The sequence below is a fragment of the Cyrtonyx montezumae genome, unplaced genomic scaffold (genome assembly GCF_038088225.1).
Source record: "Cyrtonyx montezumae isolate F1298 unplaced genomic scaffold, pur_monq_1.0 scaffold_8, whole genome shotgun sequence".
NCBI lineage: Eukaryota > Metazoa > Chordata > Aves > Galliformes > Odontophoridae > Cyrtonyx > Cyrtonyx montezumae.
In genome coordinates, this window is record NW_027072089.1 from 3,939,604 (window position 1) to 3,959,332 (window position 19,729).

General features: G+C 41.1%; 1 protein-coding gene across 1 annotated transcript in view; it reads left to right on the forward strand.

Moving 5' to 3' along the window:
- The window catches only part of TRAPPC9 (trafficking protein particle complex subunit 9), a 453,429-nt gene extending 437,689 nt beyond the window's left edge, over window positions 1-15,740 (forward strand). Inside the window, exons 22-23 of the mRNA XM_065753627.1 lie at window positions 7,046-7,269; window positions 14,788-15,740. Of these exons, the coding sequence (XP_065609699.1) occupies window positions 7,046-7,269; window positions 14,788-14,967 (404 nt within the window). The 3' untranslated portion in view covers window positions 14,968-15,740. The remainder of the gene's footprint in view (window positions 1-7,045; window positions 7,270-14,787) is intronic.
- Window positions 15,741-19,729: the final 3,989 nt, after the last annotated feature.

The following is a 19,729-nucleotide window of genomic DNA, read 5'->3' on the forward strand; positions in this document are numbered from 1 at the left end:
GCACACGCTGTATGCCAGCCTGACCTTCTGGCAGTATAGTAGCTAATCAAAGGAGTCTTCCACAAACCTGCTTGTGATTAATAGATAAAAAGAGTTTGGCCCACATTCAGAAATGAGACTATTTAAGCGAACTGAGGCTACATCATGGAATATTTTCAAACAGCCCAAAAGGAGCTCAGGCACAGAGGGAAGTACAAAGCTCTGAGAATTTTAAGACGTCAAGGATTCTGCCTTTAAGTATTCCACCTAGGACTGGACACAAGCAATACAAACACTGAAGTGGTTTTCACTTTGATAGCAAATTGGGCAGATCATCAGATGATGATTTATCTTGGCTGCCGGAGGAGAGATGAGATGAGCAGGTGCAATCCACGTGCCAGCAAATCCACAGTGCAGGAAAGAGTCTGTTATAAAAGGCAGTATCTCCCAGTAAAACCAGAAAACTTAAATGGAATAACTGGCTTCTTAACTGATCTGTGGTTCATGTGCATTCAGATTTACTGTTTTAAGATCTCAAGAAAAAGTTGGAGGCAGTCAAACCCCAGAGCACCGGTAGTGTTAGTGCTTTGCTTTTCAGTGAGTGTGACCCTGGTAGTTAGAGTTAACTGAGGATGATTGTACTACTTCTGAATGTTTACAGCCTAGATCAAGTAGCGCTGAAAGTGAATGCTGATCACCTATCTGCCGAGGAGAGATTTGGGAATTAAAATTGGATATAAACACTGGACTGATTTGAAGGAGGAAAGCCTATTCAGCCCAAATGAATGAGGCTGAAAAGGCCTTTTGCAAGGTGGAGAAATCCTTTTGCAAAGTGGCAAAATCCTTGCTGCAGCATCCTCAGTCCATTGTCATCACAGAGTTAAGAACAGACACAAACTCGAAACAATTTGGCAAGAATAATAACTGGAGCAGTCGGGACCTGTCATCAGCATACTGGCCACTGCGAAGGAGTGATTAAATAGGAAGACACAGGCAATTATCAAAGACTAATTGCTCATTGTTGCTAGAACTATATTTTAAATGTGTTTTTCTTTTTAATTGCTTTTAGAACAAATAAAGTGTCCTTAATTCAATTGTAAAATGTTTGGGAATGGGAAGTCTGCCAGGAATCGAGCAACCCAGAGGCCTCGTGAAGGAAACTGTCTCTTTCAGTAGCCCACGTTCATGCTTAACCATCCCATCCTCTGCCAGCCTCCCTGTTTTCAGCTCTGTGCCCCTGAGTTTGGTGTGTGTCTCTGTCTTGCTGGCACTTGCAGGTGGTTGCAGTAGTTCATGTATATGTTTTCCTTTATTTTCATACATTCCTATCCAAGGATCTTGACCCAAAGAGGAGCTGAACTTCTCAAGTCCATGGGGGATTTGAATGAGGAGGCTCAGAACTCACTGAGCACTTTCCAGAATGGGGGGATGTCTTTTCACAAGGTGAAATATTCGTGTAATTTGAACCTGTTAGAGTACCATTGTCTTTATACCTGTGTGCTCTGTGGCTGCCGAATACTATGAAATTATGGGGGGGGTGGATTTGACTTCACACTGGATGAAAATAAGAATGAATGAACAGGAGGATGCTATTCCAAGTATAGATGCTGTGGGCTAGTGTGAGGAGCAGAATTCTTCTGCATTCAGAAGAATTTATGCAAACAGATAAAAGACCCTGATGTTATTAAAAAACTGTTCAGCTTTATCACGGTGAGAGTCACAGTGAGCACTGTTTTTATATTCATAGAAATATCCTTTGTATGGATGTATTCAACTCGGAAAATACTGCAGGACCTCATAATGGACAAGCAAATGTAACCAATGCTGTATCTCTATGTGTAAATAATTTGCATGAATGGTTTGGAAAATGGAAAGGAACTGGTCCATGAAAGGGATTGCAAGTAAGAGCAAGGGAAACAGAAGCAGTGTTTTGGCTTGTTTACTGGAGGAATCATAGAATAGAGTCATAGGATCATTAAGGTTGAAAAAGACCACTAAGGTCGTCTAGTCCAACCCTCACCATGCCCACTAACCATGTCTGTCAGTGCCACATCTACCCTTCCCTTGAACGCCTCCAGGAGCTGTGACTCCACCACTTCCCTGGTGTGTACCAGGGAGCTTGTTGTCTTAGAGTTGTTTTCTGCCAGATCCTCCAAGCATCTGAGTGATCCCCAAACAATAGGCAGCTGAAAGTGTTGCTGACCTGATACGTTTGGAGGCAGGCAGGATCAGCTTGCTCCGCATGCAGACTGTGCAGTAGTACAGCATTTTTACACCCATTTTGATGTTTTCTCCTTCTGTATCACATATACAATCAGCAGTTTTCAGAATTGTTCAATTTCTAAGTGAATTCTTTTGTGCTTATTTTAATTTCTTTTTGCCTTTTTTTTTTTTAAACTTCCTTGCCAACTTCCTCAGCGTGACTGAGGTTTCTGTTGCTCTTTTAGGACAGATAGAAGCAAAGCTGGCCTGGGCAGACATTTTAATCAGCATGTTAGATTTGGCGAGCACAGAATAACTGAATCACTCAGAGAGATCACTGCAGTACTTCACTGGGCTCATGGTCTTTGGCTTTTCTCCATCAAAGTGCCCAATGGACTTTACCTGGAGACATTGGTGCTGATACCGCTCCTCTCCCTCCTCCTCAGATCACATCTCCCTGAGCAGGATGAGTAAAAATAGTGTTTTGGAACAGTTCCAACAGCATAAAAAAGCCTTGAAATTCCCCATTTCGTCACAGTACAGCTAAGCAATGCTTCCTTTGCTGGGCTTGAAGATCTCTTCTACCACTTGTGTGAGATTTATTGGGCATCTCTTGCTTGGAGTTTTGTTCATGGATTTGTCTGTGCAATGCCATGCCCCTGAGCCAGGTTTCCCTCTGCAGAGAATGGCAGAGGCTAGTGTATCTCCATCAGCTGGGATTCAGTATCCAATGTAAAAGCCAATATCTAACGGGAATTTATTTGTGTAAAGATGAACACAACCTTGCCTTCCTCTGCAGCCTGTTTTTATTTTTAAATTAACCCAAACCTGAGGAAGGAGAGTAAGCAGTGCTGGAATATGCATTTCCATTGAGACTATGTATTTGTGTGCAGCTTTCCAAAATTAAACTTGCATAGTGTCATGTGGGGGGTTGGGTGCGGAAATGCAATTAGCTGTGACTTGGAACTCTCATCATACAAATGGGCCAATGAGTCCAAGCACTCACTTGGAAACTTGACCAAGTAGCAAGAACTCCTTAATGTGTATTAAAATGAGCAGAGTAAATAAAGCAAAATGTTAATAGTATTTGGTATTCATTTCCAAGCTGCTCCTTTGGGTGATGTAAACTGAAGTGTGCTTGGCAGGTGATGCTAAATGATGTTTTTCCTGTGGAATAGTCTGTCTTCCCTTTAGGAATGTTTGTGCCTTTTTCTTGAGCATTTTGAGATCCTGAAGGGAAAATATCATTTAGAATCTGATGTGTTATTTTCACAGTGTTCTCTCCCACCCTTCTTGTGCTATAAGTAACAGGCAGCCTAACCTAGTGGCTGGCAGGGGAGTTGGAGCTGGACAGTCTTTAAGGTCCCTTCCAACCTAAGCCACCCTGTGACTCTATGAAATAAGCATTGCCTATCAGGTTGGCCATGGAATCCATTTTTTCCAATGGGAAAATGAGTTCATAGAAATCCTTAAAGGCTTGGTTAAAGCCCTCGGTGATAAAGCAAGGCTTTTCTGTTCTTCACTACCTTTCAGGCATTGCAGGGCAATGCTGACACCCAGGGATGATTCCCATAGAGAGTGAGTGTAGGTAAATAAGCAGAAGAGAAAAAAGAGAATAAGGGGGGAAAAACAGATAGAAAAAGGAGAAAGAAAAAAGGAAAAGCAGAATTTGAAGTATCTAAAAGAAATTTGCTTTTAATTAGAAGGAGATTGCTTGGTCTTTTTCTACCTACCCAGCAGGAGGTTTGAACAGGATGGTGTGTAAGGCCCAACCCAAGCTGTTCTATGAGTGTGTGATTCTATGATCCTCTTTATGATTTTTGTGTGTGTCTGACTGCCTGAGTTTCAACTCCCACCTCTTCTATGTGATTTATTTATGTTGTTTACCCTGAACTCATTACACTGAAGTAGTGTTTGCCTAGTGCCTGAGTCTTGGGAAGTTGGATATATGGCCACCACTGTCTTCCGTGTGAGCGACTGTCTCTTCTGATTCAGAGCTCCTGCATGCTGAAGCCAGTAATGATTCACTCTCACAGCAGTGGTGTGAGCAGTCTCAGCTTTTACATGCCATCTGTGTTACTGAGCTGAATCTGCAGAAATGGGACCCTGTGCACATGGCTTTTCCTCTGTTCACGGATGAAAATATTAAAGCAAATCCGTATGGTCCATGAGATGTTTTCTGTGTCAGGAAGGGAGTGAAGCTGCCTGTCAAACCAAGCTGTTCCCTCTGATGAAAGGAGACTGTTTTGAAACACTCCTTTCCATAGTATTTTACACGCCAGCCATGTGTGTTTTCTCATCTGACATCTCATTGAGCTCCTTGGCTGCAGTACTGTGAGAAGGAAGGGCGTGCTGGGAGAGAAGGAAATAATCTCCCAGTATGTACACAAGCTCATGTGCACACATACTCTTAAATCAATCTTAAATGAATTGATCGTTTTTTATTATTATTACTTTTTTTAGGTATATGAACGAAAATTAATCTGGTTGAGTCAGGCTTAATTGCTTCCCTTTTGTTTGGATTTTCTATTTTTGCACAAGCAGTGCTCTGAGCTATTATTAGCTACAAAGGTGGAGATAGAGGGCAAGGGGCTCATTTATAATTCCTACAGCAGAGCACTGAATTTTAAAGCTAAAAGGCAAGTTGATGAACAGCTTGAAAACACAGATTCATCTGCTTAGCTTGCTGAGTGTTTCTGAAGGCTCATGCTGGTTCAGGGAACTCTCACAGATGTGGGACCTGCTGGTTGGAGGAACGAGTCAAAAAGAGATGTATTTTCAAATGAAAGCACTCACCTTGCAGGGAGAAGCTTGAAAACAAACTGATTTAAGTTCTTGAACTGGTTTAAATGCATCGCTTTTGAAAGAAGCAACTGAACTTTGGGAAGCACTAAGATTATGGGTACACATTCGAACACAATTTTGTGATTAAAAAAAAGTAAGTCAGTTAAGTTTGGAGTGTATACCATGTAAAGGGATGCCATTACGACCACCATCTGCCTCCAGGATTTCAGAGATTACACACCACAAGATGCAGTGTAATCGTATTGGGCAGGAGATCCTGCAGCGTTAGGGTGAGCTATTGCAACTGAGGCCATGGTTTAGCAGACAATGGTGGTGGATAGACAGTTTCACTGGATGATCTCAGTGGTTGTCTCCAACCTTAATAATTCTGTGATTCCGTGAAAACAAGCCCAACCCCAATTAGCTTTTCTCTCCCTTTCCTAAAATGCAGTGGATGCTGCGAGCTCCTTTTCCTTTTCATCATCATAAACTGAGTATCTCCTTTGGAAAGGGGAGGGTTTTGGCACAGGGACCATTCCAATTGGGACACCAGCATGGAATTTGGATGGCTACAGCTTGAGCACTGCGGGGTTTCCTCTTCCGAGCCACTTGGATCTAGGATGCAGTGCTGCATGGGGCAGCTTTGGTCAATGAGGAGTTTTCAGTTTTGCTAATCCCACCTCTGGAGTTAATGTCCATTTCTAACTACCTTTTTTTTGGCACTGGTTCTTTTTCTTCAGTTGCTATACTGAAGCTTGTTCAGTTTGCCATGCTAAAGGGCATCATGAGAACATGCATCATTTTGTAGTTTTTCTGCTAAGGCAACAAAACAAAAAGTAAGTTTAAAAAAAAATAAAATGAATCACCTCGGTATGTTTTTCTGTCTGAAAGTTCCTGAAGCATAAAAAGAGTTTCTTTTCTTGAAGAGGAGATATTACTAATGTAAATGTGGTGCTGTTGGCAGAGGAATAATATGCTGTCTGTCATAAGGCAGGCGATGGAGGAGGAGCTGGAGTGATGGAAATGCCTCCTGGGCATGTGAGATTGTGGGGATAGGTATTCAGAGAGGACGCTTTCTTACATGTGCCCAGGGCTTTTGCTTATCTATGAACATGAACCCACAGTCAAATAGAAATGTTCCCATATTAATAGCGCATTGGAGATAACCCTCATCTGAAAAACACAGTAATACTGCACAACTGGGAGCCCTTTCAGAGCAGGGAATTGGACTAGCAATTTCATAGTGTGTTAGTAATGAAACATTTTGGTTCTGTATAAGCAAATGGCAAGGTTAGTGGACACATCTCTTCAGCTGTCATTGTCCCAGCAGTAACCAATTTAGAGGCTCTATATTTTTCTGCTATCCCAGTAAGGGAAATAAAAGTAGAAAGTTAAAAATAGAAATCTCAAAATGAATTAAAGCACAGAGAGTGAACGAGCTTGTAGTACCACTGTATAATTTTAAAATCCCTTTTCTTCCTTATTATCTGGATGATAATGTTTGTGTTACATCGCAAATTCTGGCAGTGTCTTTCCTGCTCCAAAAGGTCACCTCCATATAGGAAGATTTATTTCTGGCTGGAACATGAGAGTGTAGACATCTAGCCCTGGATCTATCCAGCCCCAACTTGTATTCACGATTCCTGTTTGGAATTCCCTTCACCTCATGCTGCTGATGGGCAGGAAAAGTATGAGAATTGACCATGGCTTTGGTTTCTGGGGAGGTCGTTAAATGGAGCTGGTTAAAAGATTTCTTGTGGTGCCTTTGTACAGTGTAGTCATTTTTTTCTTGACTCTCTCAACAGCTATGGTTGTTGCAAGTCATTTCCTGCAGTTCCACTGTATACAGCACTGCCTTTTCCTAAGGTTAACTGTCATAGAATCATATAATCATAGAATATCCTGAGTTGGAAGGGACCCAAAAGGATCATTAAGTCCAACTCCTGGACCACCCAACAGTTAGGCACTCTTGCTTTCATTTAGGTTATTTTTTGTTGCTAAGTTTTGACATAATTAAAAATCAATACAATTTCCAAAGCAGGAGCCAAACATAATGTGAAATTATCTTCTTGCTTTACAGATATCCTCGTTGATGGAAAGCTTTGTGATTGTGACGTGGTGGTGGACTGCAAAGTGGGAGACCCAGTGCCACTGCAGGTGAAGCTAACCAACTGGAGCAAGCACAGCGTGGGACCCTTTGCACTCACCATGACACCCTACCAGGATTACCAGAATGGGGTGCACAACTATGAGCTGCAGGATGCCATCACTTTTGTGGGATCCAACACCTTCTATATTGATTGTGTAAGTTTTTCTGTCGAAGTTATCACTGTTCTAGATGATGTGTATTTGCATAAAAGAGTTTCATTGCTCACTTGTGCTTTATAATGCAGATTAATTCTTGGAAAATACCATGATTATGGCAGCTATTGCTGAAAGTGCTGTAGGCTTGGGGAGGTAGAATCATCTCTCTGAGATGGTATAAGACTGTAATTGCCTGTAGTGTAAGCCACCAGCAAACTGTTGGAGGCAGTAACTTTTGGGCACTCCATGTTTGGCAAGATGTGAATGAGTAACGGGGAGTAACAAATATTGCCTGTCCCTTGAGCCATTCAGTGCATCCCACATTAATAGATTTTATATAACTTTTTCTCTTCAGTGCATGGGAATTAGTCCCCCAAGGCTAAGACAAGGAAATCATCAGATCAGTTTTAGGTAGATCCTATGGAAGTACAAAAAGAACCTCTAAGCATTAATGACCAGAATTATGGCTAGTCTCTTACCTTTATTTTTTCTATGAAAATAATAATAATTAAAAAAAAAAAGAAATACAAAAAACACACTTAAAATAGGACAAAGAGGCCCCTGTTTAAAATAATTGAGTTTTTGAATTTTCTCTCAAATTGTTATTTAGAAATTCCCATGTTCCTGAGTTTTTTGCTTCTGAAGCTAAATGCTGAAAATAACTCCTGAATATAACTCCCCTCTCTTGCATCCTTTCCCAAGAAAACAGCAACAACAAAAAAATCAAAGGAATGAAAAAAAAAAAAAGAACAACATGGCAGAGTGGAGTAAGCAGTACTTTTGGTAACTTATAAGCAAGAGGGGAAAGGTGGCTGCTTAGGATTGTGCTTAGGACTTTTCCTTAGGTCAGCTCTTCACACTGCTAATAAAATGTACTTGTCAAAACCGAATATTTAGTAAGAAAGAAATTAAAGGTTAACCACGGGGACATTCACTGTGCATATTTTTCAATTACATACCACGGGAAGAAAATATTTCTAGAAGATAATGAGCGTGGAATAAACCATCAGCTTGAATTTTAATGGGTGCTAATTCATAGCTGAATAATTGAGATATGTCAACAGTAAGAATCAAGAGGCAGCTTTCTTTGACTCCATTTCTGACAATGTGGATTTTTTAATGTGAGTGGCGGTGTGTGGATATCCAGCTGCTGAAGGGCTGACCCTCCGGGCTAATGAGGGAAAAGGAAGACGTCAGCATGCATTCTTACCTTCTGATTGAGTCTCCTATGGGCAAGAAGTCATGGGGTCATATCTCTTGTGCCTGCCCAGTCAGCCTCCTCATATGTTACATTCCCTCTATTCAGTATTTAGACATTTTTACAGTAAACACAGTCCCTAGAAAGTAAAAAAATGGTGTTGTTTTCTGATATTTGTCCTCCTTTTCATCCAAAAAAGGGAAATGAAGAGAATGTTTACTCCTAGACAAGGAGTGCTGTACTTCAAATTGTGTAGTGTTGATACCTGGCCTGCACAGGCTGCTAATGAAAATGCTTAGTCACATTTCTTTGAGGCATAGAGCCCTGATCATGGTAGAAAGTTCTTCAAGCAGTGGATCTAATGCTGTCAGAGGCCCTTTCATCCCCTGTAATAACTTATTCAGTAATGGAAAAAAGAGTTCTGAAAGCAGCACCTGTTTGGGGGACAAGAATAAAGTCCTGGTTTATGCATTTGATGCTTCAGGGAGGAATGAACATACTCACAATTGTGTTCATGCTCCATGTTTGACAGAAGCTCAGACACTGGTAAAGAAGCTGAAGAAACTCATAGACGGATGACATGAAAGAGATTCAGTGTCTCTTTCTTATAAATTAAAGCTGAAACTTTGGATGAGATTCCCAGCTGGTGTAGCTCCACGCTACCCTTCTTGAAGCTATTAAACACATGCTCATTATTTTTAATAAACTGAGGTTGCTGGCACATGATTATTTTCCTCTTCTAATGGAGGTACCTTGAAATGCTGCCATTTCCCAGTTTTACCCCTCTGCAGAAAGATGCTCCCCTCCTCTGCAGGAGAGATGCTGTGAGTATTGTGCAAAGTTGGCCAGTTTATCTCAAACTACATTCATCAGCAGTTTGAGCTAATTGGGCTGACATTACACTGACACTAGCAAGGAGGTGGTGACATGATTTATTGCACTGCTGAGCCGGGTGGGAGGGAGGATGAAGAACTAGTGTGTGCTTTGGCGTAACAGTAGTGTGTGGTCAAGAACAAGTGGGAACATCAGGTATTACAGAGAGATACTTCTCAAACCCTAAAAATTTGGTCTGTTCTCATGATGACGGAGAAATAGTAACAGCATCAGTGCTCAGTTGAATGTGACCTCTAAATAAAAACAAAACAAAACATCCCTCTGCTTTCCTAAGTATTAACTTCTTATAAAGCCTGATGCCTAAGCACTCAACAAATCACTTTTTTTTTTTTTTTTGTTATTTTCAGACTAAAAAGTTTCAAACCATTTTCTGCATCTGTTTGGAAGACAAAGAATGCAGGAATTTGTAGTGTACATACACTGCTTCACAGAATGAACAATTTTTTTTCAAGGGCAGAAGTCACAAAATCTTGTTTTTCACATTCTTATCACTTAACATTAGACAATTTCTCTTGGAGGTAGTGTTTATTCATCTCTTTGTGCTCCCACAGAGCAGCAGTCTGTGTTTGTGCCCCAAAGTCTCTGCTAGGATATGCTACCTCAAAAAGCAAAGTCTTTTGCTCAGAATTTCAGAGAATATTTAGATGTTTTCATACATTTTAAATTACATAGTCTTTATTTCTAAAATTAACTTTTATTTGATTAACCTTACCTGTATTTAAAAGTTGACTTCATTGGTGAACGTTTAGATAGTATACATTTTTTAGTGTGCAGTCTATAAATATCTAAGGAGCGGGAGGCAAAGGGACAAAGCTGGACTCTTATTATTAATCTTTTATTATTAAAAATTCTTATTTATTACCAGTGTTTTGACTAATGAATTGATCAGACAGAGCCACTTTTTTCCAAATTAAAAACAAAAAAAATGATATGCTACAGAGATTCCCATAACTACCAATAATTCATTTTTCCTAGTTGTTCCTGCTTTTGCCATTACTGTTCTCAAGTAGGTTTATTTTATTTTATTATTTTATTTTATTTTACTTTATTTTATTTTATTTTATTTTGTTTTTATTTTATTTTATTTTATTTTTTATTTTTTATTTATCTTACTTATTCCTGGATGTATTATCACTCAGTAGCTCAGTGGAAGATGAGGAGAAATTCATTAAGAGATGGTCATTTTGAATCAGCTTAGAAGCTATGACAAACATTTGCTCACTTCTGGCAGGTCCTCTGTGGCCCATCTGGAACAAATTAGTTTTCTTGGCACTTCTGCTCACGCTGTAAACTCTTTGGGGCAGTGTACAGTAGCTGGCATGTGCCCTAATCTCTGACTGAGTTCCCTCAGTACTACAGCAGAATAAATAATTAGTAGTTAGTTCTCAGGAATCAGTCCCACATGGTAGCCTGAATCAGGGAAGGATTAGGATGGAGCTAGAAACTTAATTTTTCTTCTGTCTTGGAGGAACATTTTTCTCTTGAATCAAGTTTTCCTGGAGTGTAAGCATGGTTTCCGTGCAGAGGATTTGGTGCAATTCTAGAAAAATATCTTTGGACTCTGTGGCTTGACTTAGGAACCATGTCTGTATAACATCCTTCCAGACAACATACAACATGCAGTCTACAAGATGGTGAGACTGCCAGGCCCGTGTGCTGCTAGACCAATCAACAATACAAATTCAGCTGGGATCAGGCATCAGTATGCAATCTTTATGTTTCTGTCAAATTAGCTGAGTCATGCAGTCACTTGGATGATGAATGTCAGGTTATAATGTTGGGTTATATCCAGTTTGTGTACACATTTGTGCAAGGCCTATGGCATCCCCTCACGGCCACTGAATCACCAAGGCCAATGGAGTCCAGGGAATATTTTACTTCATTCTACATCTGACACCTACAGATTAGTCCTTTTGTTGAACAGATGGCTCAAATGCATAATTCTGTTTTATGGATATTTAGGTAGATTAGTTTCCAGACTAAAACATCTGAACAAGGAGGTGTATCCATAGATGCTGACTATCTGAATTCTCATTAGACAAAAGAGGTATAGTCTGCTGTGTGTGGAGCCTGTCTCAGCTGAACATAGATCCTAGGGATATGATTTGGTTGCCTAAAATTAGGTGTCCTCCATCATGGGTGTCCAACCTTTTGGCTTGCCTGGGTTGCACTGAGTGAAAAGCAATTGTCTTGGGCTGCATATATAATACAGTTAAAAAATATAAATAATAAAACTTCTTAAATCCTTGAATATTTTTATTAAAATGTAAAAGAGCAACAAAAACGTAACACCAGTGTGATATTTGACCTTGTTTTTGTGAAACTAATGCATCAGTCCTGTTCAATAGCAGTGGTCAGAATTCTTAGTGAGTATTCGAGGTGTTCATCAGAAATTTTTGATGAAATTTTATTCCTCCTATTCTTTGTCCTTGAAAACAGTTTTTCACAAATGTGTGTACTGCCAAAAAGCGATGACATTGTTGAAGGCTGATTCTAAACAAACCAAGCTATCACTGTATTAGGTATCAGAAGAATACATACTTTGTTTCCTTATCAAGGGATTTCCCAGAGCCAATAGGCCTTAAAGGGAAAATTAATCTGCATACTTTGGGGTACTGCCAGCTTGGCAATAAAACCATAGGTCTACGAACCCTTATAATTGTATGAAAATCACTAACCAATCATCATGAGGAAAACGGACTGAAAAATCACTATTTTGTAATGTGTGTGTAAATATTGTGCAGATAAATAGTTCAGAGTGTGCACTTGATCTGTGAGAAACCACTGAGCACCTAGGTTTGTGCAATCCTGAAATAAATAAGCAGTGTCTCTTCTGAGTATGTGATGATTGACTCATTGCACCTGGGGCAGCAAATCCACTGTTCAGACAATGATTTGAATAAGGCATGATTGTGAAGCAAGGGATATCTTTCTGTGGTAAGAGAGGTCGTACAGAAACCTAGTAAAGAGACGAGATCAGATTTTTGAGTTGAGTTTATCATTGCAACTTTATGCATTCTGTTTGAAAATTTGCAGGTAGTGTATGTTGGCTGAAAGCAGAGTTGCAAATATACTGAAAAAGTGATGATTATTTTGGCAGCCATGAAACCTATTCTCTAATTCCTTTGTTAAAATGAAAAGCAAAACTTTTTCACTGATCACAGTACCTTAGCTCATCCCAAAATGTCATGAAATGCCTGTGTTTCAACAACTGTCGGCTGGCCAAGTAGATCATTCTGTTAGTTCCTCTAGCTGCACTGACTAAATATCTGCTTACTGTAGTAAGAGCTTGGATACCTGGACTGCATAGAGACCTAAATGTGCATTATTTACTCAAAATGAGTCTTGTGTGCAGTCAGCTTGGATCTGGCCTTCTACAGCAGGTCTGGTCATGTACCACTACCTGCCTCGCTGATTCTTGCCAATGGCAATGAAGAAAAGGATGAGTGCTGCATAGACTCATGGCATAAAGGCAGGGACTGCTACCACATAGGCAGAACTTGAAACAGATTGTGTTGATGCTGATGTGCCTGAAGACATAACTTTTCTGCCTGTCAAGAGCTATGATCAATGCTATAGCAGATATTTCTCCACGGGGCAGCTAGATTAGGAAAAAATGGACTGGGGGCTTCATTTGCTGCTCACCTCCACCCATCACTTGCATTAGTGCCTGACTGTCCTTCTCTGCATGCATCAGTTCCAGTTAGGCAAAAATAAGGCAGGCAGCCCAAGCCTGCCTTATTTTTGAGAGGGGAGCAGGAGGGGAGTCTGATGTTCTGCATGTCCAGACACAGTGCCAGAGGGCACACACTTGTACCCAGTGAGGAGGAGAGATGCCAAGGACGTGGGTCAGGACAGCAGCTGTGACTGCTCTCGTTACTCACTAGGATGATACGATGCTGACACAAGTTTGCTGTAGGTCAGCAAAAGTGATCAGCACCAAAGCCAAAGGGAGTCTGGGCTCTGCCAGTTCTGATGATGCCAGTGCTTGTGAAAAGCCAGGCTTTGGTGTAGGAGAAGGATTTTAGGCAGCAAAGAAGCCTAATATCCCAGGTGGCTCTAAGGAGTACATGCCTGCTGGCTAAAGGACCCAGCAATGAAGGTCCAAAAAAGCCTGGAACAGAAGGATCCAGAAACAAACAACTTATTTCCCAGTGATGTCCCTTGCAAACATTTTTTCCCCTGATTCCAAGCAAGTTGGGCACACCTGGGCAGCACAGTGCTTCTGGATGTACTGTTTGTGTTTGGGTTTGGGTCTCAGCCTGGCTGACCAGGTTGTGTCACAGTCAGGTGGAATCAGCTCTGGATTCTGTGCTGTGATGGGTGCTGAAATGTTTGGGGGTCACCAATGAAAGCCCATTACCAATGAATATTCAAGTAGAAAGAAAATACGTGGGCACCTGGGAGAGCAGGGATGGTGCTAAGTGATATCTTGAGTAATTATTCAGGGTTCAGAGAGCAGAATGAAAGTGGAAGGATGGTAGAGTGAAGACCACTACTGAAGAGCACCAGTTGCCATTTATTGGGTCTGTTCTGCTGGGCTGACATTGTCTCTTCACAGTCTTTCAAACAAATTCTGTCCAGTGGTATGACTTTGTGTCAGTTCAGTGCTTTGTATCTACAGTAACTTTAATCTAGTTCTAGGCATTCTGAAAACGGATGTAACATCTCGTGGAATCAGATGTTTATTCAAACAGTAGCTCTTGCTGAGTTGTGATAAGTTTGATAAAGTTAAAAATTACTTGAGTGCCTTGCTGAAATGGTGGAGCAAGATACTGGTAATAAAGAAATGGATCATAAATGGTTGGTGATGAAGGGGAGATATATAAACGTAGACACAGTGCAGTGTTTAATTTGGACAGGTAAAATCCCACAGTTTTGGGGATATGTCTTGCTAAAATTTATTTTGGTGAGAGTGAATATTAAAGATTCCTGATTAGAATTTGCTGTCAGATCATGTCTGAATAATAATCGGAGGTGAATTTAGTTATCACTAAGTTGTTAATTGGTGTTTAACCACGTGTTTAGCAAGTGTTCACAGCCACGATTTAGACCTTTAATGTAGGTATTGATGAATGCAGTCTGAGGGAAGATGCTCCTGATTATTCAGGACATTATGGGAGGCTTTTGCCTTAAACCAAATCTACTTTGAGATCAGTGACTACTGAAGATCTTCTGTTTAGAGCTGTGCCACAGCATTGCTGCACGAAAGAATAACACAGGATTTTAGTTTCAATAATCCCATTTTACCATGGCTAGAATAGGCACAAGAAATTGACTTCTTTTTGTGGGAAGGCAATCTTGAGGTGTTTAATTTATGAATGTTTTAAAGTGCTTTGTGATAATTTAAGAAGCTACTGGATTGCAAAGTGCAATTATTTTGTTTTGTTGCTTAATTTTACTGATTTTCATGTTCTCTGTTGCAGGTAAAGCCAACCAAAGACTATGTGTACTTTGGAGCACTTCTTTTCCTCTACACGGGTGATTTCTATCTGAATATCAAATTCCATGAAGACAACTGCAGCAAGGAGCTGCCTCTCTCCTGGTTCTGCCTTCCTAGTGTCCACATCCGTGCTATGGAGTCTGTGGCTGAAGCTAAGCTGTAAATGTGCTGTGTGCTATTTGATTAACAACAGTGTGCAGAAATGCTTGGCACATCCTCTGCTTGACCCCAGCTTGTTTCTGTCCAACCCCAGGCCTCAGTCCCTATTTTGGAGGAACAGCTGAATGCTTTCTGGATTGTCTGATAGTCATTTGGGCAGCTGCTATTGCTAATTTCAGAGAGAGAGGCAGATTATAACTATGCTAGTTTTCCTCTGATTCCAAAAAACCTTTGAAACTACTAATGTATGCTTTATTTATGTATAATTATACTTTCATACAACATTCTCAATTTCATATTGAGATCAGTGGATTTGGGAGAGTCTTAAGTGCTAAATTTAAGGGAGTTGAACTTAACCATGTGGTTGGAGGTCTCAACGCCAACTTAAATAATCCCTTTTTAGCATTTCAACAAGAGTTGAAATTTCTGTATGAATTTCCTCCTGGCTTACACTGGATTTACATTACCCTGGTTTTCTGTCAGAATAGTTCTCAGCCTTGTTGTAGTTCACTTTTCTGCTGAGTATTGGTTGTCTTTGGTGGTAAATAGGAGTAAAGGTGCCTTTTCCTATGCTACTGAAAGTAAAAATAGTAAATATGCCTCCAGTTATTCTGTTCATCCACTGAGCTGAATGCCACTTGCTCCCAGTAGAGTCACTGCCTTTGCTTTGGTAGATCTATGAAGAAATGAGAAAAGGCAACGAGAAGCTGAAGAGTTTGTCCTTGAGAAGGGAAATAAGTCAACTTCTGGGTTGCCCGGGGCCTGCCTGTGAATTTGGGCTTTGCAAACTCATCGGATCTGTTTTTCCATGCTAGTATACTGGCTTTGATTATGTGGTTGGGTTTTGGTGGGTTTTTTTTCCCTCTTTTGTTTATTTTGTTGGAGTTATTAAGACAATTAAGACAATAAAGACTAGGCAATTAAGGGCGTGGAATTCATGACCATAAACTACCTGAAGAATCTACTGAAAAATTAACCTTTTGTCTTTCAGAAAAATGTTTTTACACAAAGAAAGCCAAACTCGCCCTGTGTAAAGCAGGGAAGCGGCTGATCTGTATGAATGAGTTTCAAACCTGTCTGAATCTTTCCTGAAATTTACAGCCTGCAGCTCTTCATGGTAGTTTAATTTCAGGGATGAATACACCATGATGCAGCTGTGGTGCTCAAATTAGCTCTGTATCTGCTAAACCAGCATGCACAACCCCTATACCATTTTTTTTGGAGTATACTTTGTCCTAAAATGGACTGGCCTGTGCTGACCCATCTTGGTCGTACCTGGATAGCTGTTCTTTCTGGCTCTGCACTGTGCCCAGTTGTACTCTTAGATGTGACTGGTGTTTTCCTTAGGAACACAACAGTGCTCTAAGCTCAATTTATTGCATGTGTGCAAATGATTGTAATGTATTCAACCTCGATTTTTCTTTTTTAACTTGAGGGAAGTATATAGCTCTAATATGATAGCTGTGTTTCCAGTGTATACAGGGTATTATCTCTACAACTGTATTGTGATGTTATCAGTGTTTGCTCCTGAGCTGTGGCTCTGTACCATACAGAGTGGAAGTCTTCAGGCTTAATGTGTTGGAAACCAGAGACCCAACAGAAGATTTACTGGCTGTGATGTACTGCTCTGTCAGCTGCCAGCACACAGTGTCCGCTAACAAAACTCTTCCTTTGATTGCACAGTGGCTCTGGGCCAGAGACACCCTTGGAAAGAGGGTCAAAGGCAGCCAAGCTGGGCATGTGTTCGTGTTGGTGGAGGTTGGTTGACTAGTTCTGTGCCATAAGGCTGAACTCTCTGTCACTACATAGGCGTATACACAGGAAAAGAACATCCCAGGAGATCAGGAATTAAACCAGTTAATCTTTCCCATAAAAGCTTGCTTTTGACATGTGTCTCTCTCTGCTATGTTACACAACACTGTTGCAGCAAAATCCAAATTGGGTTTCATTCAGTATTCCCAGCAGGTAATCTGCAGATGCTAAGGAATACAGCTACGACTATGTAGGGACCACATTGCATTTGAAAAAAAAATATTGCTAAGCAGATGCTGTTGCAGTCAGGGTGCTTCAGCTTACCCAGCAAGGGATCATTTCCCAGGATGTTTTTGAGTGTGCTCTCTAAGAACAGTGGGAGTTGCTCCTGTGAAACCTGCACTGAGGTGCAGTGCTTTATGCAAAGGGGGTGATCCCCAGCCCACTGAAGCTGCTGGAATGGGAGCAGGTTTTATTATAGCAGAAGATGGCTGCATATTTCCTAGGTTTCCAATATGCCATTATAAATCTGCCATTTGTGCTCGTGAATATGTGTTTTATAGTGAGCTGACCCTTAATGGTCTGTCTGTTCATTATATAGTACACCACTCTGTCCCTTGTCAACTTTGATGCTTAGTTGCTTTTGGCATTTATGATACCTTTCCCAATTTCCTTACGCTTCTACTTGTCTTGATGAGAGAGATGAAACACAAAAAATTCTTCCTTCTGGGGATCGTTTGTGACTTGACCAGAAGTTAGTGTCAGTATGATTTGGAGAAGTGGGAAGGGAAGGCACTTGAAATGAGAATACTGCTTTTGGTTTTCTTTTTGATGGAATCTTTCATTGCAGTTGCTGTCAGGATTGGTCCTTGCAGTGGCTTGAATAAAGGATGTTACTTTACTGATCCGCTCTCCTTTTCTGGAACAGAAAAATTGTATTTCTTTCTCTGAACCACCCAGACATTACTTTGAACATGATGAGCCAAATTACATTGATACACAGCTGTAAATCTGGTATGATCCCACTTTGTTGAATTAAATCATTACTAATTTAAATTACCACTGCTGAGAGCAGAAGTTGGTCCAATACGTGTATGCATTGGAGAAACATAAGTTGTGTAAATCTAAGTATCTGAATAAATACTTGTGTTATTTACATCTCTGCCTGTCTCTTCTGTCTGTACTCCTTGATATCGTTACGTGTTTTTACTTGTAATAATAATGTATCCCTCAATGCTGTGTTCTGTCTCTGAAAGAACAAAATTTGAGGATGAAACTCCAGCATCACACTTCCTCTTCCTAGATGAACTCATAGTTGATGAAAGATACACACTTTGTAGAGTGGCTCCTGTGTCAGTCTCCATTATCAGCTGAGGAGAAACCGGTGCGTGACATGAGAGGTGACTTAGGCCTCAGTATTCTTTCCATCTTCCACAGAAACAGCTCAAAGGCAGGAAGGAGAATTAGCTCTGGAGGTACATTTGGGAAGACTGGTTGGAAAATCCTTCCAAGGCAGTATGTTCTCAATGTATGCCTACACCAAACAGAGTAAGGAACCTTTAAAGCAAAAATCATAGAAAAAATCATATTAAGGTTGGAAAAAAGCACTAAGATCATGTAGTCCAACCATCAACCCATCCCCACCATGCCCACTGACCATGGCCATCAGTTCCACATCTCTGTGTTTCCTGAACACCTCCAGGGACAGTGACTCCACCACCCATGGGCAGCCTGTTCCAATGCATCTCCAGCAAACTTTTCCTGAACCTTCCCTGGCAAAACTTGACTCCATTACCTCTCGTCCTTTTGCTGCCTGGGATAAGAGTTATAGAGAACAATAAGGTACACTGAGCCTCCACTTCTCCAGACCAAACAATCCCAGTTCTCTGGGATTTATATTGGCCTTGGGAAATCTCTTCGTACCCAAGGGCTGTGCCCAGTAGCTGTATATTAGAGGAGATGTATATTCCTCCCATGTGCAGTTTTGCTTCCAGGTGTTCCTTCACCAAGACATCTACATCCTCTTCTGGCTCTCCATCTCTGCATCCACAGCAAACCTTCCTCTTGAACAAGAATTTGACACAGACACAGGCATATGTTAACCAGGAGGAAACACAGCTAAGAGAGAGTGCAGGATTGTCAGAAGAGAATTCATTACAGTCCCATGTTCCTGGATACTATGGCTGGCTGATCTTAGCCCCTTTTCAGCATGTAGTCAGTTTGAACAAAATAACATAGACACTGCCAGAAAGAAACCAGGCCAGCTATTGAAATAGTCTACCAACAAGCATCTTGTTAATGGATATGAAGATGTCACCACTAATCTGTGTCAGAAACAAGGCTCTTCTGCTATCCAGTCTGTCCGTGTTCCTATAGAGGGGTCCAGGCCTGTGGCTGAAGCCCTGGCATGCTAACAGTGGTTTGTGTAGTCATCTGCCCACCACCTCCTTCCTCAGCAGCTGGCATCCAAGGCACAAATCCCACAGTACTGCCCTTCAGGCGAAATGTCTGTGAGGATTTATGCTGAGGCTTTTGTATCTTGAGGCTGTGAAGAATTAAGCTGAGTTCTGTATCACTCTCCACAGGAGCCTGTTTTGGACACATTTCTAATCCAGGATGCCATTCAAACTGCTTTTTTATCAGATGTATGGTCGTAGACCCTGGTTAAAGGTTTTCCACTCCTCCCCATCCTGTTGCTGCATTCACCCCTGCCTAGCTGTGCCAGACTGAACCCGTGGTTCAGTCAAACTGAACCCAACCCATTTGGGTTGAAAAATGGTATTGCAGTATGTGTGCTGGAGTTATTGATGTGCATCTTCAACACTGCATAGGTTAAGTCTACAAGGGCACAGCACCCCTTGCAGATACATGGTGAGTGCTCTTCAGGGCACCAAGGAGGTGAAGAAGGAGTAAGAGAGTGGAAATTTCGGGGAGAACTGGTGGAGGTCTGCAGGCACAGGCAGCTCCACAAGGTGCACAGAGTTTGCTGAGACGAATCAAGGCCAAATGGATTA